Source organism: Xenopus laevis, chromosome 1S (genome assembly GCF_017654675.1).
Source record: "Xenopus laevis strain J_2021 chromosome 1S, Xenopus_laevis_v10.1, whole genome shotgun sequence".
Classification (NCBI taxonomy): Eukaryota; Metazoa; Chordata; class Amphibia; order Anura; family Pipidae; genus Xenopus; species Xenopus laevis.
In genome coordinates, this window is record NC_054372.1 from 167,990,550 (window position 1) to 168,013,785 (window position 23,236).

Consider the following 23,236-nt stretch of genomic DNA (forward strand, 5'->3'; position numbering starts at 1 on the left):
GCACGATTTTATTGCTGCGTCCATTTGACGCAGAAAACCCGAAAAAGTTGCAATAAAAAAAAATACGTGTTTTTTTCGCGATTTATTAAGCCTTGAAGCTGAAAATATGCCATCTAAAAAATGCCAAATTCATGTAAAAGTGGCAGATGTCCCCTTAACCATTTGAAGATGTTTTAATCCTCCTGTTCAGAGTTTTCGGGGTTTGACGCTGGTTTTTCAGCAAAAACTTTTTTTTGTGGTTTTCGGGCATCAAACGAGTTTTTCACGTGACAATCCAAAAAAGTTGCGGTTTTTCCCAATACGTTTTTTTATTGATAAATAAACACAAATTGTGGATTCTAGTTTGGTCTGACTTTTTTTATTTAAAAAATCTGAATAATTCAGATTTTGAAAAATAACCCCCTATAACTCACTTTCTATTCATTCCTATGGGATTTTTAAAAGCATAGTTATCCATTGATACATTTGATTCTAAAAATCCCATAGGAATGAATAGAACATGAGTGAGTTTTCTGTGGTGAGTTCTTGGGGCCCATTTACTTAGCTCGAGTGAAGGAATACAATAAAAAAAACTATGAATTTCGAATGTTTTTTTTGGCTACTTCAACCATTGAATTGGCTACTTCGACCTTCGACTACGACTTCAAATTGAACAATTCGAACTAAAAATCGTTCGACTATTCGACCATTCGATAGTCGAAGTACTGTCTCTTTAAAAAAAAAAAACTTCGACCCCTTAGTTCGCCACCTAAAACCTACCGAAGTCAGTGTTAGCCTATGGGGAAGGTCCCCATAGGCTTTGTTATCTTTTTTTGGTCGAAGAAAAATCTTTCGATCGATGGATTAAAATCGATTTTTCATTCGATCGTTCAATCTAACTATTTGTGCTAAATCCTTCGACTTCGATATTCGAAGTCAAAGGATTTCAATTCGGCAGTCAAATATCGAGAGTTAATTAACCCTCGGTATTCAACCATAAGTAAATTTGCCCCCTAATCTCACATTTTGATTAATCTGCCCCTAAGTATTTGTGTACTTGACGCTCAACGGTATATTTTTTGCCGGCGGTAAAACGCGGAAATTCGCCGCAAATTATCACCTGGTGAATTTATTCGCCCATCACTACTTGGAATCTACCATTTGTTTTGGCCTTGGAATGTGAAGTATGCTAATTTTTTATGTGGTGCTTTGAAAATTCTCTTTTGTGCTGTGAATTTTTATATCTATATAAGTGCGGAATCTTTATTATTATACCTATTAAGTACTGGTGTTATTGGGTGATATAGTGGCTATTAAAATTAATTTTGTCTTCATGAATATTCCGAGTTGCATAGTATACCAGTCTGCAATCTATTATAAAGGGAGTCTGATTATTATATATAAGATTTCTTTTCACATTTACAATTAATTAAACAAATTTGTGCTATATGATAATAGAAATAAAAATGCAGGGACTAATATGACGGATATATAATCCCTGTGAAGTGCTGCGTAATATGTGAATAATATGTGAATATGGCAGAATATAAAGGATAATAATAATACTAATAAAAATTAAAATAAAAAAAATTTCGCTTCATAAGCATATGCTTTGCAAAATCCAAGATTAAGATATTGTTGTTCTTATTTTATTTTGAAAATGTTACCCTCTTATATATTGTAAGAAAGGTAAGTGGTGCTCTCTAGTGGCAAAATAACCTAAGTACAAAGTTTTTTTTACATTTTTTTTAAATGGCTGAAAAAATTCTAATTTCATAAAATATTGTGAATTTCCTTTGCCTTTGATATTCTACCTTAAAAACTTTGACTTGTTTGGTCTTTCATTAACTGGGCCAATCATTAACAGAAAAGGTATGGGATCCCTTATTTGGAAAACCGATTATCCAGAAACTCCAAATTACATTAAAGCCATCTCCCATAGAGTCCATTCAGTCAGATAATTCAATTTTTTTCTCTGTAATAATAATACAGTACCATGAACTTCATTCCAACACAGATATAAAAGATCCTTATTGAAAGCAAATCCATCCTCTTGGATTTTTTAAATGTTTAAGTGATTTCAGCAGACTTATGGCATGAAGATCCAAATTACAGAAAGATCACTTATGTGGAAAATTTCTCCTTTTTATTCTATACTTTGATGCCAATTTGAACTGTTTTTAGTCATAAAATGTTCTCCACTATACCTGCCAAATACTGGTGTTATATATTTGTCATATTTTTCTTATTTATTATAATTAATTATGTTTATTTATTATTGTATTTATTCCAAGTATTTGCTGTTTGTTTTATGATCTTTATAAGAATTGTGACTAATTTTCTCACTGCAGTGATTTTTTTACTGATAACCTTAAGGGGCAGATTTATCAAGGGTCGAAGTGAAATCAAGGGAATTTTTGAAGTTAAAAAATTCGAAATTTAAAGTAAGTTTTGGATACTTCGACCATCGAATAGGCTACTACGACTTCGACCTTCGATTTGAAGTAAAATCGTTCGACTATTCGACCATTCGATAATCGAAGTACTGTCTCTTTAAAAAAACTTCGACTTCAATATTTCGCCAACTTAAACCTGCCAAGTGCTATGTTAACCTATGCAAACCTTCCAGAGCATATTTGAAAAGTTTTTTATATTAGAAGGAAAATCGTATGATAAAATCGTTCGAATCGTACAATTCGAAGTACGATCGGAGTACGATCGTACTACGATCGTAATATGATGAAAAGGGATAGTGAAGATAAACTTTTTCACAAACGATCCAGAATTTTTAATTGATTGTATTTAGAAAGTTTCTCATTTCAATATGATGAAGTTTATATTATTCTACCTCAGCACATCATTCAAAGAAGTAATGTAATCCTTCTTCCAAAAATCTAGAAATAACACATCTATAAGAAGCCTTACCTAAAATACAGAAATATATCTTCTGGTGTCATATTTTGCATTTATTACTTCATCTAAAATATGTTTATCCAGAATGAGTTTCTCTAAACTATCCTTATCCATAAATAGCAGTTTAGTTACAGCTGAAGTCGCGTACTACGATCATACGATGCAAAAAAATCCTACGAATTCGACCTCGAATTTCATAGTATTCAATTCGATGGCCAAATTTCGAAGTATTTTCCACTTCGAAAATTCGACCCTTGATAAATCTGCCCCTAAGAGTAATAATACAAATTTTTGTACATCTACCAAACATAACTATTAATTGGGGAAAACTTGCTGTAATCTACATGAATTTACTTTACTTGGTATTTTAAATATTAAAAGGCAAATATTAACATCAAACCCCAATTTTACATACCTGTTTTACTGGTTTTCCGAATTTTACTTAATTTTTTTACACAGTCCCTAATACATTTCAGTGATAACATTTCCCAGATTTAATTATGTTTTCTTGCATTTTATGTCATAATTTTCCTTACTAACACCTATCAATGTTACTTTTGCTGCATTTCAAGTTTTTTGGCAGTTTACACCATTTTTATAGAAAAACCCTGATTTTATGAATCCCCATTTTACTTTTTCTTTGATTTTACATTTTTTTCCAGTCCCCAAGAAAATGTAAAATTGTGGGTTTGACTGAATATAAATGAAATATACATATAGAAGCAAATAAAAAAAACAATTACGAAATATAAAGGAACAGGCCAAATCTTTTATTCATGTTGCATCTCCTCTTGCTTCTTGCTTCAACACTAATGCGTTTTGCTAATTACGACTTCCTCTTCCACTTTTTTTAGGCACACTGGAATATGTCACACTTGAAGATATTTTGAGAACAGATTATGCCGACATGGTTCACAGTTATATTTGCATATGAAAATATGTTGGGTACAATAATTAGTTGGTATGAAACCAATTTTTTATTTTTCTATTACTTTTCTCTTTTTCTTCTTTTTTCCTGTTTAGTTTTTGTTTTCTTTTCTTTTTCTATTCTGCCCTATTAAGACCATTTCTGACAAGTCTGAAACAGAAGAAAGTGCTCCAGTTCAGTATTTATACAATCTGTATTGTATCTGTAGTGAAGTACACATTACTGGGGTGATTTATCAAAATCCACATTTCTCTGATATTTAAAACTTAAATTAAACAAGTCAGAACAAAATAGAATCCATGAACCCAAGAAAAAATCGTAAATTTTTTAGATTTGACAGCTGCAAAGTCAGTCAATATTTTGTGGAATCGGCAAAAAAGCTCAAAAGGTACAGATTATCGTAAGAAACTCAGCACAGACCATAATATCTTCAAATTGCAAATAGACTTTGACTTCTACAGGACCTCGACAAGTTGAAGATGGAGAAGTTTCGAATTCAGACTTTTTGCATCCTCGGGGTATAATAAATCTCATAAATTTTGAGGTTTTTTTTCCACTAAAACTTCAGATTTTATAGTAAAAAAACTAAAATTTTTAGAGGTTTTGGCATTCGGACTTCAATAGTTAACCACATACGTCAGACTAAATTAGTGTTTTTTATCTCTAGATCTCTGAAGGGTTCTTAAATTGTTGAAGGTGGCACTGTAGGATGGAAATTGAACCGTTAAGAACACTAAGGGGCATATTTATCAAGGGTCGAATTTCGAATTCGAAAAACTTCTATATTTGAATTCAAAAAGACCAACTGAATTTAAGTAGAAGTTTTTTTTGGCCGAATAGGTCCGAATTAATAGCGCATTCGATCGAATTCGATTCAACGTTTTTCCCAAAAAAAAACTTTGATTTTTCAGAGTCCACCAATTGACTCCAAATAGGTTCTAGGAGGTCCCCCATAGGCTAAAACAGCAATTCGGCAGGTTTTAGATGGGGAATGGTTGAAGTCAAAATTTTAAAGAGACAGTACATAATAAATTTCGATATTCTAATTTTTGATATTTTTCAAATCGAATTTGGACTATTCCCTAGCCGAGGTACACAAAAATAGTTCAAAATTCAAAATTTTTTTAATTTGAAAAATCACCTCGACCTTTTACAAATCTGCCCCCAAAGGTGGCCATAGACATTTTTAAAAGATCTTTCTGTTATCGTAGGACCAATCTTATCCTGAAACGATTGATTAAGGGGTTTTCAGAAAACTCTGACCAAATCCGCACAGACTCCCCCCCTATTTATCAATACATTTTCAAGAATTTTTCTTCTGAGGGGAAAAGTCAAAACAAAATCATTAAAAAATCAGAATCATACAATTTTTTCAGATTTTAAGATCAAACCCTAGCATTTTTCCTCCAAAAACATGGCATTTTCCCCATTAAAAGTCTGGCCAGAAAAATTCTGAGCTTAATAAATAACCCCCTAAATGTGCGATTTATCCATCAACTAAAATGACCATTTCAAGCGATATTATCTAGCATCTAGTTGAAATTAGGAAACTGTGGGTAGCTGCTGGCTTGGCCCTGCAAACAATTGGACAATGGATAAATTTCACTGTGAACTATGAAAATGTTATAACCTGACTGAATGATTTTCTGACCGATGTCAGACGAAAAATCGTTAGATGTACGATCGCTTGGTACCCACTAAACTCATGATGACGGATTGGTCAGATTGCACTAAAATTAGTCTTTAAGGAGAGAAAAATATTAACGTTTATGGGCAATTTAATGCACTTTACACATTACTGGACTGCTCAAGTTCTATGCTTTAGGCATTTCTATAGGTTTTGGAATGTTGTATACGTTATTTTTTTTATTGCTATCCTGAATAGCAGAAACATTCACTTCCCTTCTTTGTTGACATTCCAAACAGGATTCCAGTTAATGTATTTTTTTAGAAGGTATTGGACTGTATACACAGCTATGCACCTGTTTAGATATTATTAGTTGATTACATTATTTTGGAGGCACTTTGTGTTCTATAAACAAAAAGCCACAGGTTTGCTTCTGCATACCTATTATAAAAGGTGCTCAAATTTGTGCAGATGCAAACCGGCTACAATTTTTGCAACAATGTTTGGTACTGGGGAAAAATAGCAAACAAACGAACTATCGAGAATCCGGAAGGTAAAAAACATTCCAATTATTAAAGGGACCATCTGCCATTGACTTCTACATGACTTCGACAGGTATTAGCTGCAGTGTTTCTGAATTTGGATTTTTAGCAGCTTGGGGGCATAGTAAATCTTGAAAAATTCTATTTTTTCCCTAGAAATTCACATTATTTTACCTTTAAAACTCTACCAGAAGAATTTGAGGCTTGATAAATAGGCCCCCAAGAGTTAGAATAATGATGAAAATAATATGAATATACTTAAGTTGTCCAGAGTAAACTGTATACAAATTTGGTTAACGACCTGTTGCATACTGAGACTTCATTAATGAACCTTCAAAACTGAATCTGACAGAATTTGCATATTCTGCATTGGCCCATATGCTAAGTAGATAAATGCTATTTTTGTAATCAAGTTTATTTAAAATGTGACTATATTTAGATCACTAGTGATATGTTTTTGAAGGAAGGTGGTAAAGTTTATCACAGTGCACATTTCAAATTTTTTTAATGACTTATTTCAACCTCGATTCAAGCGCAATACTAAGAATATAGATCTAATGATAAGCATCATATAACATGATATATGTTGTATCATATTAATGCCTAGTTATAAGAAATACACATTTACAAAGATTCATAGGCCAATAAGAAATGATTGCACTTAAAATATTGGATTCTGTGTTAGTATTTTATATATTGTAATACAATACATGCACAGACAGACATCATAAAGTTTGAACAACAGGGGGTTATTTGTCTAAAGAGAATTAAGTTGCAAAACTGCAGCAACAATTCGCCAACGAAAAATCAAGTGCGTCAAAATATAATTTGATGCGCTTCAAAATTGGCAGGCGTCAAATTTATTCGGATGCCCATTGACTTTAATGCATTTGGACCAAATAGTCACGCGTATAAGAATTGACGATCGCGTCAACTTTGACACGCGTCAAAATTATTTTAATGCCCATTGACTTTTTGAAATTTTTCCCCGTTTCTCAAATTTCACGGTAAATTCACAATTTTTTTGGCAAATCTAAACTGCACAGATTCAGTCAACATTAATTAGGACCTCATGGGCCACTATACCTCCTGGGCCCCAGGGTTGCAGGGTCTGCTTCCTCTATAGTTACACCCCTGAGGCCAGAGAAGCAAAACAGGAGGAGATGGTCAAAAGGTGCGGCTCAGTGTTTCACGGGAGATAAGGAACCTGAATATATGAAACTTAGTGAAATAATAGATGAAAGTAGTAGTAGTAGTAGATAGACAAAATGGATAAGAATATAAAAGGGAGAGCAGGTAGAACAGAGCCCAAGAGAAAGAAGGAGCAAGACAGCAAAGGAAAGATGATAAGGGAAGTCAGTAGCAGTGCAGGTACTGGGAGTTTGGCTGTAATCTATATAATCCAAAAATCTTTCAGCACTCATGTGGCATTAGACCATCAAATCTTTACCAACGTATCCAGGTCTTACTTCTATTCCCACCAGTATCCTTATTTGTTTTTCCCAAAAGTTAAAATGTTTGTGAGAAGTGTTTCTTTAAAAAGAAGGGGAATGAGAGAGGCTAAAAAAAAATTCACGTGTGAAAGATGAGCTTTAACTTAGAACCAGATTGATGTCAAGGAACAGACAGGCCGCATTTACAGCGTTGGCAGGGTGGCTTGAATTAAGCAGTAAATGTGGCCAGTCATCTTCTCACTCCTGGGTTACTCAGCAAGAGGAAGATGTTCAACGGGTCACTAATTATTGGTAGGCCCTTCATGTTAGTTTCTCTGGTTCTCTGGTTCTGAGTCGGACACTGAACCTGTCTCAGGTTTAGACCAACCCTATATGAACTGTGGATTACTGCACATTGTTTCTTGTAACAGTTACAGTGCTGGGCCACTGCTGGCAATTTCAGCTGGAGAAGAAAAATACAGTAAAGTTTGCAATAGATAGGAAATTCAAGTATGGGAAGAGGCCATTCAATAGTAAAGTAGTAGCCAAAATATTTATAAAATGAAAAAAACTTTATTAGGACATGCATAAGCCTAACGCGTTTCCTGCCTAAAGTGGGCACTTACCCAAAGTTTGCAATACCCTGTTCTTTTCTGCGACTTTTGCCGTTGGGTTTAGCCATGTTTCAAAAACCTCTAAAACCACTAAAATGAGACTGTTGATAAATTTGGATATTAGAATAAAATGTATTATGGGGCCCATTTACTTAGTTCGAGTGAAGGAATAGAGGAAAAAAAGTTAGAATTTTGAATGGTCGAATATGGCTACTTTGACCATCGAATGGGCTACTACGACCTTTGAATCGAACAATTCAAACTAAAAATCGTTTGACTATTCGACCATTCGATAGTCGAAGTACTGTCTCTTTAAAAAATTCTTCGACCCCCTAGTTCACCACCTACCGAGGCCAATGTTAGCCTATGGGGAAGGTCCCCATAGGCTTCCTAACAATTTCCTGATCGAAGGAATATCCTTTGATCGATGGATTAAAATCCTTCGAATTGTTCGATTCGAAGGATTTAATCGTTAGATCGAACGATTATTCCTTCGATCGTTCGATCGTAGTAATAGCGCAAAATCCTTCGACTTCGATATTCGAAAGTTGAAGGATTTTACTTTGACGGTCGAATATCGAGGGTTAATTAACCCTTGATATTCGACCCTAGGGAAATGTGCCCCTAAGAGTTCCATCTATTAGAATTCAGGTAGAGGTTTATATAACACTACAATCATTAAAAGGTACGGGTATGGGACCTGTTATCTAGAATTCTGTGGGTTTTCCAGATAAGGGGTCTTTCTGTAATTTGGATCTCCATACCTTAAGTCTACTAAAAAAACATTTAAACATTAATAAAACCCAATAGGATTGTTTTGTCTCAAAAAAGGATTCATTGGGATCAAGCAGTAGGTACTGTTGTATTACTACAGCGAAAAAGGAAATCATTTGTAAAAATGTAAATTATTTAATTAGAATGGAGTCTGTGGGAGATGAAATGTAGCTTTCTGCATAATGGGTTTCTGGATAAAGGCTCTACCTGTAGAATAGTCAGAAAATAAGTGTGCTGTATGCATTTTTGTCCTCGGAAAATGTACTGTAGCTTTACATTTATAAAGTTAAATGCAGGAAGAAATAACGTAACGCAAAAATCATGTTGCATGTTCTATTTACAGCAACAACAACAACATAGAAGTAGTGGCAGCAGCAGGTGAATGGCAAGATCCAGAGGAAAATAAAACGCAGGGATCTAGCAGCCAGCTGTCCTCCAGGTACATTGGGTGGTCTTACAGACACATGCAAAATACTCAAGAACATGAATACAAGAACAATTTATTGCTTTAATTTAATTCTTTGCACTTTTTCATTTTTATGTTTGAGATTCTGCAATCATTTTGTATTTTCTTTTCTATACCAATATTCATAGCACAGACATCTTTTACGTGCAGAGTTGACTTGGAGGTCTATTTTAGTCATTTCTTTGGTATAACAATTAACTATTGCTAGCAATATTTGAGAAATATCAAGTGTTAAAGATTTGTAACATTTTTTCCTCTCTAGAATTATTTGTCCCAATGTGGACAATAATTCTCCAAATCCTCTCTCGCCAGGGGGAAGGGTTAGAAAGCATAATGGTGCTGAGAGGTGATCACTACCTCACTATAAAACAGAATGCTAACAGCAAACAAAAAAAAACCAAGTGCTTTGAGAAGTATAATAGTTAATATAGGTAAAACAAGCCCAAAAGACTGGCTTGTTTTACCTATATTCCTTACTCCAGTACCAAATTTATTGGGAATAAAAAATTTAAAAATGACCTTGGAGTCCTCAAATGACCTGGAGTAGATAATAAACTTGGCTGTAGCAAGCAATGCCAGTCGGCAGCATCAAGGGCAAATAAGGTCTTGAGCTGTATTAAAAGGGGCATAGAGTCACGGGAGGAGGGGGCCATTCTTCCACTGTATAGAGCACTTGTAAGGCCCCATCTAGAATATGCCGTACAGTTTTGGTCTCCATCACCCAAACAGGACATTATTGTATTAGAGAGGGTACAGAGAAGGGCAACTAAGCTGGTAAAAGACTCCGAGAATGCTTTGAACAGCGCTCTGCAGCGGTAACAGTAGCGTGAAGTGGAAGCCGGCTAGAAGGAGCCAATCTATCTCGAGAGCTGCGGCTTAGCAGGAGCTGGGGTGCAAGGGAAGCGCTCTGCCATTAGCCACACCGTATTCTCTCGTTTAAGCTGGTAAAAGGTATGGAAAATCTTAGCTATGAGGAAAGACTGGCCAAATTGGGGATATTCACACTGGAGAAGAAGCGCTTAAGGGGTGATATGATAACTATGAATAAATATATAAGGGGATCATATAATAATCTCTCTAATGTTTTATTTACCAGTAGGTCTTTCCAGCTGACACATGGTCACCCATTCCGATTAGAAGAAAAGAGGTTCCGCCTAAATATTTGGAAGGGGTTTTTTTACAGTGAGAGCTGTGAAGATGTGGAATTCTCTCCCTGAATCATTTGTACAGGCTGATACATTAGATAGCTTTAAAGGACCAGTAACATCAAAAAAAAATTAAAAAAAATTCGTTAGTACACAACAAAAAAATACACCTACATAAATTATACTTTAAAAAAGCAAAGTCTTTATTAAGAAATAGCTTACAGAAACTCTGCTTCCTGTCTTCTACAGAGGATGACCATCCATTGAGCGGTGCTTGATTTCTCCTCCCTGGCTCTCTGCTGCTGGATCCTTTAGCTGCCACATTCTGTGCTTTCTGTAGTGCAGTGGCGCTTCCAGCAGGAACTTGAGGCGGATCTGCGGTGCTGGTATTCCTATGGGTCATGTTCTCTCTCTCTCACTGCTGTGGCTCAGGCCCTACAAGATCCCCCTCCGCCCGGGAAGAGTCCGGGTCAGTTCCCTGTAGGGCGGCTGTGTGGCAAGGGGTGAAGGAAGACTTGGAAAGGGGGCACCGATGTATTTAGGGGGGACCGGGGGTATTTGGGGGTTCTCTTACACAGTTTGCTGGGACAACCGGTAGCGCTTCCTAGAGCCCTTGCAGCTGCGCGCACCCGCTGCAACTCTGTTTCTCTCTGGCGCTTGGCAACTACCGACAAAACTACAAGTCCCGCCTTGCATCCCTTGCCGGCAGTGGGACGCAGGGACTTGTAGTCAGCTGGATGCTGAGTCCCGCAGCTCAGCAGGGCCTGAGCCGTTACAGCAGAGAGAGAACATGGCCCCATAGGAACACCGGCACCGCAGATCCACCTCAAGTTCCTGCTGGAAGTGCCGCTGCACTACAGAAAGCACAGAATGTGGCAGCTAAAGGATCCAGCAGCAGAGAGCCAGGGAGGAGAAATCAAGCACCGCTCAATGGATGGTCGCCCTTTCGCCTTTTCTGTAGAAACAGGAAGCAGAGTTTCTGTAAGTTATTTCTTAATAAAGACTTTGCTTTTTTAAAGTATAATTTGTGTAGGCGTTTTTTTTTCGTTGTGTACTAAAGAATTTTTTTAACATTTTTTTGATGTTACTGGTCCTTTAAGAAGGGGTTGGATGGATTTTTAGCAAGTGAGGGAATACTGGGTTATGGGAGATAGCTCATAGTACAAGTTGATCCAGGGACTAGTCCGATTGTCAGGAAGGAAAGGTTGGACTTGATGGACGTGTGTCTTTTTTCAACCTTACTAGCTATGTTACTATGTAATTGTAGCTTTACCAAGTGATTTTAGTATGAAAGATGAACCCTGTCTTTCCTTACTGAACTCTATGGGGCCCATTTACTAACAGTCAAATTGGATTTTTTTTTCTACGAAAAATTTGTGGTTTTCTAATATTTTTATTTATTAAGTGAAAAAACCACAAAAACCTTTAAAGGAGAAGGAAAGTCGTTTGCCACTTGGGGGTGCCAGATGTTCAGCACCCCCAAGTGAATGTATTGACTTACCTGAAATCTGAAAACTGCACCGGCCCAGGGTTATTCCAGCAAGCAAAACAGAGTGATCCTCTTCCAGCTTCTTCTTTCTTCAAATTTCCCGGGGCAGTAGAATGAAATAGACAACTTTTTAGTTAAAGTTCGTCATTTCACTCTAATGCGCAGCTGCGAGAAGAAATATGAAGCCAGAAGAAAAGCGATCTGTGGTGCCGCGGAAATAACCGGTGCAGTTTTTTGCTGATAGGAGCACAGGCCCGGGGTTTCAGGTAAGTCAATACAATCACTTGGGGGTGCCTAACATTTGGCACCTCCAAGTGGTAAATGACTTACCCTCTTCTTTAATACCAAACTTTGCCATGTTAGAATTGCCGAGGTCCTAGCCAAAGGGAGCTGCGCTGATTATTGGACTGTTTTTAATCAAATCTGAATTTTGGAGGTTTCCAGATTTTTTGTTGGCTAGGAATTGTCTGAAAACTCAAATTTTTAGAGGTTTTCAAAACATTGTTCAGCACTTTTTTTTCTCTTGTACTCTTTATATTCAGATCTTTTAATAAATTCAATGAGAATCGTAGTTTTATAGTTTTTTACTTTAGTTGTGGTCTCCAAAACCTCTAAAACTACTAAAATTTTACCTTTAATAAATAAGCCTCTAATGGGCTCATTTACTAACAATTGAATTGTGATTTTCTTTTTCTATGAATATCCAAAAATTTGTGGTTTTCCTATATTTTTATTTATTAGGTGAAGAAAACCACAAAAACCATTTAATACCGAACTTTGCCAAGTAAAGCTTATTGAGGTCCTATAGAAGCTTAAAGGGAGCTGTGCTAATCTTATTGGACTGTTTTTAATGAAATCTGTTTTTTTGTTTGCTAGGAATGGTCTGAAAAAAAAATCAAATTTTTCGAGGTTTTCTTAGAACATTGTTCAGCACTTTTTTCTCTTGCACTTTTTATATTCAGACCTTTTACTAAATTCAATGAGAATCGTTTATTTTAAAGTTTGTTAGTTTTACTGTGGTTTACAAAACCTCTAAAACCATTAAAATGCGACCTTTAATAAATAAGCCTCTAAGGGGCCCATTTCCTAACAATGGAATTGTGATTTTTTTTTTCAAGAATCTTGAAAAATTTGTGGTTTTCCTTTATTTCTAAAAATTCTAAAGAAACAACAAAAACATTTATTACCACACTTTGCCAAGTAAAAGTTGTCGAGGTGCTATAGAAGTCAATGGGAGCTGTACTGATCTTATTGGACTGCTTTAAATCAAATTGGACTTTTAAAGGTTTTCACCAGGAATTGTCCGAAAAACTCATATTTAGAGGTTTTCGAGGTATTCATATTTTTTAGCACATTGTTCAGTCAGTGCTTTTTCCTTTTGCATTTTTTATATTTGAATATTTTAATAAATGCAGACACTCAGGGTTTTAAAGTTTGAGATTTAAGTTGTGGTTTCAAAATCCTCTAAAACCACTAAATCCGACATCCATTGCCAAACCTTTTTACTTAATTTTTCAGGATTCATTGAGTGCCAAGAGATTTTGCTAATGTGGTGCCTCTATTCAAAAAAGGATCCTGTTCTCAGCCTCAAAACTATAGGCCAGTTAGTCTGACGTCAGTTTTTTGAAGGGTTAATAAAGGATAAGATACTGAACTATAATACTATGAGTGTGTGCCAGCATGGTTTTATGTGTGATCGATCTTGCCAGACTAACTTAATTTTTTTTTATGAGAAGGTAAGCAGGGACCTCGATTCTGGGATGGCAGTGGATGTGATTTACTTTACTAAAGCATTTGATACAGTGTCACACAAAAGGTTACTGGTTAAATTAAGGAATGTTGTACCTGGGTAGAGAACTGGCTAAAAAATAGACTTCAAAGAGTGGTGGTATATGGACCAGTGTTGTTAGTGGAGTACCGCAGGGCCCTGTACTGGGCCCCTTGCTTTTCAACTTGTTTATTAATGACCTGGAGGTGGCCATTGAAAGTACTGTTTCTATTTTTGCAGATGATACTAAATTGTGCAGAACTATAGGTTCCATGCAGGATGCTGCCACTTTGCAGAGTGATTTGTCTAAGTTGGGAAACTGTGGCTACTAAAGCAAATAAAGTTCTGTCTTGCATAAAAAGTGCATTAAATGAAGGGATGAAAACATAATTATGCCTCTTTATAGGTCCCTGGTGAGGCCTCATCTGGAGTATGCAGTGCAGTTTTGGACTCCAGTCCTTAAGAGGGATATAAATGAGCTGGAGAGAGTGCAGAGACTAAGTGCAACTAAACTGGTTAGAGGGATGGAAGACTTAAATTATGAGGGTAGACTGTCAAGGTTGGGGTTTTTTTCTCTGGAAAAAAGGGGCTTGTGAGGGGACATGATTACACTTTACAAGTACATTAGAGGACATTATAGACAAATAGCAGGGGACCTTTTTACCCATAAAGTGGATCACAGTACCAGAGGCCACCCCTTCAGACTAGAAGAAAAGAACTTTCATTTGAAGCAACGTAGGTGATTCTTCACATTGAGGACAGTGAGGTTGTGATGGCTGATTCAGTTAATGCCTTTAAAAATGGCTTGGTATTAATTTTGAAAATAATATGGCATTGTACCCATTACAGCATACCCTTTGAGGCTGCATGGTATTAGTCATATTGAATTCCCTTGTTTATGTGACAACCTAAAAAAAATATTTTGAAACATATATAACAAAAAAAAAAAAAATGGCTTGGATGATTTCTTGGACAGACATAATATCAAAGGCTATTGTGATACTAAGCTCTATAGTTAGTATAGGTAGGGGTATATAGAATTTAATTAAAAGTAGGGAAGGGTGTGTGTATGGATGCTGGGTTTTCATTTGGAGGGGTTGAACTTGATGGACTTTGTCTTTTTTCAACCCGATTTAACTATGGAACTATGTAATAAATAAGCCTCCACCAAACCTAGGTTTTTCACGCTATAAGACTTTTATTAAAAGTCTATAGGAAAGTCCTTTTGTGTCTTTTCACTGAGGAGAAAAATGCTGGGACATATACAGAAAAAAATCCTAGCATTTCCATGTTTTCCAATGGTGAGAGAAGCTGAAAATAAAGTAGGAACAGAATGAAACAATATAATGGCGTCTGAAGTATTCAATCAAAGTAAAAAAAAATTAAGTAAACATGCGGTTTTGTGAGATAAGCTGAGAAATACAATTAGTGAAGTTAGTTTGCCAAACAAAACATTTACAACAGCTGAGTAAATTATCAATTTTATTCTAATTTCAACTGCGTTATTTTTTAATTTTCATAAACCAATATAAATTATTTTAATCACATGTAGTAACTAATTAATGGTAAAGTCTGTACAGCATGAAAATGTTTTATGACTTTGTTACAATATGCAAACGCTTGATAATCTCACACTCTCGTAACAGCCGAGTGCACAAAGTAAGAGCATAATTAACAGAATCGTGTTTTTTCATTTTTTTTTGCGATTTCCTCATATGACTTATTGTGCAAGATGAAATAGGTCATGTATTTTCCACTTTGCCTGGTTTGCAGAAAATCCATTTTTTTGGTTTATGGCTGACATTATAAAGGTAAATGCAATATGTCCTAATGCAGTTAAAGCTGGTGGAATGCAAAGCTGATTACATATTAAGATATTAGAAATGCAATTAAATTAGTATTTTATTTTTATTTAGAAGGGAGTGTAATTTAATACACATACTGTATGTATACAAACCAATACACACATCATTCATGCTCTTTTTTTTTCTTGATAAAAGAGAAAAGGCTATGATAATAGGGTTGCCACCTTTTTTCGTAAGAAAATGGGCATGATGGTGACATAAGGGGGTGGGCCAGTGATGTCAGGACGGGGCAGGTAGCATCAGGGGCGGGACTGATGATGAGGCGATCAGCTGATGGTCATGTCATTCATTTCAATGTCCTGTCCGGATTTCCTAATTTGGAAATCTGGACAGGAACTTTTCACCAAGGCAGCCTTGCCAAAAGCCACACTGTCCGGGTGAAATCCCTATATGATTTAGAATGATACTGAATTAAAAAAAAAATGTACAAAAAGGTGATTCAGTTGAATTTATGTCAGATATTAAGAAGTACAATCATTGCAGTCATTCAGCCCAATGGACAATAGCAACTGCATCTGAATCACCTGTTCTCAAACCTGGAATTGTTTAATGCAGCGATCCCCAACCTTTTGAACCTGTGAGCAACATCGAGAAGTTAAAGGATTTGGGCAGCAACACTAGAATGAAAAATGTTCTTGGGGTGCCAAAAATAAGTGCTGTAATTGGCCATTTGGTAGCCCCTATGTGGATTGTCAACCTACATTGAGACTCTGTTTGGTAGTACACTTGGTTATTATTCAACCAAAACTTGCCTCAAGCCTGGAATTCAAAAATAAGCACCTGCTTTGAGGTCACTGGGAGCAACATCCAAGGGGTTGGAGAGCAACATGTTGTTCATGAGCTACTGGTTGGGGATCACTGGTGTAATGTGACTAGAAGTTACCAAAATTCTTGCTTGATGAAGGCTTCCCTATGGTTTATTCTCTAGCTTCTTCCAGCGGAGTTGCATGCATTCATCTTCTGCGTCCTCTGTAAGCTGACTGTGAGATGGGTATTTCTGCACAACTGCGCATAATTACACAGAAATTGCCGATATCTACCTGGGGTGGGGATGCGGGTTTTTTTCCCCACAGGTTGAATTCTCCTTTAAAGATTCAGATATGGCGGCAGCAGCAGGTTCCACACAGCCCTTCTAATGACTATCCTTCACCAGTGTGTACCACTAGCTGCAGAAGGCTAACTGTAAGCTTGACAGTACAGATGGGGAGCAATAAACTGATTCTAAGAACAAAAACAAGTATTTGTTTTAGCAGGTCCATGAAAACAAGCTGTTAAAGGAACAGTAGCACCAAAAAAAACCATTGTGTTTTGAAGTAATGAAAATATAATGTAGTGTTGCCATGCAAACAAACAAGCTGCTGTGTAGCCATTCAAAGCTGAAAAGGCACAGGATATACAGGTGATAACATACGTTTTGAAGAATCCTTTTGTAGATCACCTGTATATCCTGTGCCTTTTCAGCTTTGAATGGCTGCCCCCATGGCTACACAGCAGATTGTTTGTATAAACTATAGTTGAGTTGCTGAAGCAAACAAACCATTTTTACTAGCACAGGGCAACACTACATTATATTGTCATTACTTTAAAGCACTTTCATTTTTTGGTGTTACTGTTGCTTTAAACGTTCCCACTATTTCTTTCAATTATATTTTCTACAAATGCATACAATAACTAATACACGTGTAACAAATAACTTGTGTTTTCAACAAAAAGAGATGTGATGAAGTGACTGACTGAACCAAAACTCAATTACTTTGAAAAGTTGTTTTTTTTTGTTGTTAATTAAAGTGATTCTGTTATGTGACATCACAATCTTGTATTGAAATCACAAGTGAGGCGTGTGTTACCCATGAGAGTTGGAATTTACCCTATGAAATGCTCCATTTTGGATGAGGATGAGGCTTTATTGCGTTGGATATCTTTTACCACTAGTTTCATGGTCAAGTACAAAGAGAAAGGAACATTTTTGCTTGTGATGTTTTCCAAAAAGAGTCTGGCTGTGAGCCTACACACCAGTTGGGTTTTTGTACAATGGGTAAAACAAGACCTGATTAGCCCATTACAATAAAGGGAACAATGCAGTTGAGGGCAATCAATAGTTTAAAAAATAAGTCATTTTAATGTTTTATGACTATAATGCTCTGGCAATGATTCGTACTGCGCAGTAAGTACATTCAAAGCTTATAACCATATGAATTTGTAAAGACTTGTTGCTATATGCAGCTTTTCTGCACAACAATAAAATCACTGTTTCAGTTTGTTCTGCTCTATCAAACTGCAAGTATTTCTTCTTATTATACGAATCCCATGTGTGCCTGGGTGTTAATTGTATTTTTGTCTGTCCACACACAACCACTACCCCCACAAATACTTCTTCGACAATAGTAGTTGTCAGTGTAAGCTTCCCCTATTTCATAAAGTTACAAATACAGGAGAATATTAATATACTGCCATTCAGCCATAGCATATGTAAGAGAATACAATGTCACCCTAACTGGCCTTCAAGCAGAATTTTCATTGGGTGTATCTAGAAGAGCAAATAGCTCAAATCTTATCCTAACGGGCCTTCAGGCTGATGCCTCCTTATCAAAGCCCCATAGTTTGTACAACTAAAAAAGGGCTGGGGAGAGCAATACAAATCATTGTTTCCAGCTAAGATCTTCTGAAACTGAAAACCAACCCTGAAAGAATCTAAAGATGACAAAAGCTCCTCTTAATACAGTAAAACCCATTTTTAATGGTTTTCTGGAACGGAGGCTGTTTTTTTCATGTCCCATGTATTCTAGTGGTGTCTTCCCCCCCCCCCCCATATATTGTGCATTTTCCAAGAATTGACACTGTTTTTATGCTGTCCCATGGGAAATATAAAAATTGGAGTTTTTCTGTTTTTCCATTACGTAGATAAAAATAGTTTAAAAAAAGAATATTTTCAGTTTTCAATGGACCAAGCAAAAAAAAAAAGAAGAGATCTTTAACAAAACGTTTAATGCATGCGCAGGAGAGACATTAATTAATAAATTTATTTTCAATCAAATTATTTACGGGTGTAAACATTTTACAAAAAGCTTTTACATTTGTTTTCCTTATTAGGTTTTTGTTGTTGGAGAAAAGTTACCATAACAAAGTGGCACAAACATAATAAACTTGTATTTCATAAACTTAATATGATCCCAGAAAAAGACATAATAAAGTATAAAAAAAAAAAAAAAAAAGAGCGTTTTGTTCTTTGTCAGTTTTAACAGTAATTTATAAGTCATGGTGGTTGAACAGTCATAAAAGAAACCAGTTAGAAACAATGGTATAAAAATAGCTTGTAATCCAGTTATAAATGCCCGCCCAGAAGCAGATGACTATGTGGGCAGGTTTTGGATGTACTCACTTTGGCATAATACAAGGAAGTGTCCTATCGCTCATCTTCTCACATTTGGCTGCGTGAAAGACGATTAGCAGACGAAGGCTCAGAGTCGGTGGTCGTCAGTTCAGAGTGTGAAAAATGCAACTGGGTTGCACAGATAGCTTAATCTGCCGACAGATATTTACCAGCAGAAGGATCTTTGCAGCACAGTCCAACACATCGCTGAAGATGTGGCTAATACATGCTACTTTGGGAAAGAGCAGAAGGATGTTACTCCAGGTCTATACGTGCTGTATCCATGCAAATAGCTGCAGCCAGCTGCTACCTGGTGTTGTTAGATACAGAATACTGATTTTGTTTCTGTTGAAGAAGCTCTGTAATTGCCAAAAGTTTCTTTAGAACATGCTGAAAAACAAAAACAAAAAAACATTTATATATAGTATTTATATATAGTATGCACTCAAAGACCGCTTCCTAAATGTAAACAATGGACAAGGAAATACAATATAAAATACTATTTTCTAAATAAAGTAACTATGAAATGGTGCACCAAACATAATCCATGGGTCAAGACTATGGGGACACTATTAATAAGCATGGGTTTGTGGATTATTGTCGATTTTGTTGAATTACTTTATTGAACGTGTGTATTTGAACCACTGCATGCTACAGCAATAGTCATACAATTAATAACAAAGCTTGGAGTGATAAAAAAAGCCTCATATACAACCTCAAGCGCCGCACACAAAATTGGAAACTAATTAACACCATTCATCCAGCATATGGAAATTAGGGGTGGGAAGGGGAAAACATTTTTTACTTCCTGGTTTTGTCACAAAAAGTCATGCGATTTTACTCCCCCCTCATATTCATACGCATATGCAAATTAGGATTCGGTTCAGCCGCGCAGAAGGATTGGCAAACCAGGATTCAAGAAGAACAGGGGTTTCCGGCACATTACTTGATCATAGCCCCTGATTAAGTACCCCTGTGGGTACGAAACGCGTAGGGCCCATGGAGATACAAATATACTTTTAACTTTGTTTAATAAAGTCATTTTTTAACTAATATTTCTTGGCCTGTGGATTCCTCTGAGTGCCGGACAGACCTGATCTTCTTGTATACTGTGAGAAATGAAACAAAAATCTGCAACCGAAAACTGCAATTTGCACTGCAGCTGTACACGAGGGCTTCTGATCTATAATTGTAATAGAACAAACTTTTGGTGGGGCCCTGGCCTATCAGTAGGATACAATATGACTGTATACCACTGGCTTATGGATTTGCCGATTTCCATAATTATACCTTCACAAAACTGATGGTATAGTTAAGTTGAGAAAAAGACCAAAGTCCATCAGGTTCAACCCCTCCAAATGAAACCCAGCAGATATGCATACACTCAAACTATATACCACTGAGAATGAATACAATTCTGTGTATGCAGATACCCCTGGGAGCCTGGGATGGATTCTGTTCTTTAGAAAAAACCATCCCATTGGTTATTTGAGTAGTTCTTTGTTTTTTTGTGCTATGAAGAGACATCTCTATGCTCTCGCAATGGTAACACCCTTTTATGCCCATACCTCTGGTTCTCCACAACACCAATAACTAAATTAATTTTAGATTTTAGTATCACAGCAGCCTTGAATATTATGCTTGTCCAAGAAACCATCCAAGCCACTCTTAAAGGCATTAACTGAATCAGCATCACATCATCACCCGGCAGTGCATTCCACAACCTCACTGTCCTCACTGTAAAGAGCCCTCTACGTTGCTTCAAATGAAAGTTCTTTTCCTCTAGTATAAAAATAGTGGTCTCTGCCTTGGTGATCCTTATGGGAAAAAAAGATCCCTCACTATCTGGCTATAATGTATGTTCTTTGAATTTGAGTTTCCATTGCCCAGGTTGGTAAGGGGAAAGGGGAAATAAAGGCTAAAATAGAATAAGGCTACAAAAGCTGTATTTTGTATACTAAACATAAAAATGTACTTACTGCACCACAAACCTAATCAAACAAATGATTTATGCTTTCAAAGTTGGCCACAGGGGGTCACCATCTTGTAACTTTTGCAAGACCAAGACTGTGCACATGCTCAGTATGGTCTTGGCTGCTTAGAGATTGTTGTAAATTATCAAAAACAGCACAAGTCAAATAATATCTGCCAGAAGCAGATACAGTCAGACTGATTAATAATCAGAATAGGCAGACTACACTGGGTCCTGTGTTGTCATGTAATCTAATGTGGATTTCATAGTTTTTGTATTGTTTAATACAAACTTTCTCCAACTCTGCAGAACCAGTGGCTGCAGCAAAATAATCCCCCAGACCCCCAGTTTATCTGTTTAAATCTGGTTCCCTGATCTTTGTCCCTACAGCTGGAGTTGGAAACAGTAAAGGGGAAGTAAAGGCAAAAATAAAATCCAATATAAATCTCTACAAAGTCGCCGACTGTTCTACAGGGAAACAAACAAAGCTGCTTGAGTTCTGCATGGCTGGGAAGTAATGCGGGAGCTCCCCCTGCTGTTCATAAGTATGATTGTTTCCCTGTCTGTCTGACAATTCCTATCCACAGCAGTAAATTTAGGGAGAATTTCACTGCATAAGTCAGGTTTCTTATAAAAAAAAAAATAAAAAAATAATTAAAGGATATTAGAGATATGTTTATTTTTCATTGAAGAAAGTAAAAAATGCCTTTACATGTCCTTTAATGTGTAACTTAAGTTGTATTGTTTTTGTAATTTTTATTGCTTATCTTTCTATTTATTATCCATTATGACTTGCAACTTCCAGACTTTTTGCTAGGATGTTAAAGCATTAGTAATTATTTTCTTACAAATACTATACTATGGGCTTAAGTAATAAGACACTAAGTTTGTCCAGGAGCTATAATCCATATTAACCAGCAGGAAGCATTTACTGGTTACCTGCTTAAAAGCAAACGTCTTATTATTATTACATATTGTGGTTTATCTCATGTGCCAAAAACATACAGGTAGGTTAACTAACTCCTGATTAAATTAAAGCACTGCAAGCATTGTGACATTTCTAAAATCATGTGAATAAAGAAATCAAGTCCTCAAAGTCTAACCAATAATTATATAATGAACGAATGGCCAATTCTTTTCTCTTCATAGAATTAGACCATAGCTTGGTTTAGATTTATTTTAATATAATGTTCTAATACAATGACAGTTTGGAATGGATCAGTTTCGGATGTTGTGTGCTGCGCAAGTACACTTCAAACAATACCAGGAAAAGAAGGAATTACCTGTTGGGCACCTCGCTCGTTGCTAATGGTCCTAAGTTCATCAGAGTGGGCTACACACATTTCATGCAGAGCTGCCAAACTGCGGGACAGGTCAGTTCTAGAATGCTCAGTAGTATCCGGGAGTTCAGGGACATTCTGAAACAAATGTTTAGCAACACATATGTGAACTTCATACACGTTTGCTTGTAAAATGATGAAGTTGCAACAGTAAGGACTTCTAAGAGAAACCAATGCATCTGTACATTGTTTTACAGTATCAGGAAAAAGGACATTATACCATGATGTGTTGTGTCAGTTAAAGGAGAAGGAAAGGCATATTTAATTGGGGGGTGCCAAAAGTTAGGCACCACCAAGTTGTATACTTACCTCGCACCCCTGGCCGGTGCTCTTAGCAGAAAACGACACCAGTCCGGGGGTTCTTCCAGCGAGCACCACGCATCAATCGGCTTCCTTCTTCTTCTTTCTTCAAATTTCTTGTGGCAGACGCATGCGCAGTAGAACAAAATAGCTGAATTTTTTGTTTAAGTTCAGGTTCTCGCGTCTGCCATGAGAAATTTAAAGAAGAAGGAAGCTGATCATTCCATGGTACTTGCTAGAAGAACCCCCAGACCGGTGCAGTTTTCTCCTGATAGGAGCACAGGCCTGGAGTGTGAGGTAAGGATATATAATCACTTGGTGGTGCCTACCTTATGGCACCCCAAGGAACGTGAGCCTTTCCTTCTCTCCTAACTCATACAAAAATGCAAGAAAAATGTCCCTTCTGCATTGCAAATTAGCAATATAGAAGCACATTGCATGGATGCTAAATATATAAGCAGACTGCAGTAGCACCCAACTGCTAAATAGCAGTACAAATGATGAGGATTTTGATTCAAAACAGGTAACTAATGACAAGTGGTTATATAATACACATGGGCATCCTAACCTGCTTTCTTATGCAGTGTTTTTTTTTTTTAAAAAAAAACCACACCTTTCAGGGAAAACACAAAGCATTTTTTCCACATTCAGAATAATAGGAACCTTGTCATGGGCTGAAGGGGGGGGGGACATACACAAATATTTGGACCT

At 36.5% G+C, this 23,236-nt stretch overlaps 1 protein-coding gene across 4 annotated transcripts in view; it reads right to left on the reverse strand.

Moving 5' to 3' along the window:
- Positions 1–18,343: 18,343 nt before the first annotated feature.
- Positions 18,344–23,236, reverse strand: part of rasa1.S (RAS p21 protein activator (GTPase activating protein) 1 S homeolog) — a 61,791-nt gene continuing 56,898 nt past the window's right edge. For all 4 annotated transcript variants that reach the window (XM_041580482.1, XM_041580481.1, XM_041580480.1 and 1 more), the window contains 2 exons: positions 22,169–22,303; positions 18,344–19,303 (listed from right to left, as the gene is read on the reverse strand). In XM_041580482.1, the coding sequence (XP_041436416.1) occupies positions 19,220–19,303; positions 22,169–22,303 (219 nt within the window). In that variant the 3' untranslated portion in view covers positions 18,344–19,219. The remainder of the gene's footprint in view (positions 19,304–22,168; positions 22,304–23,236) is intronic.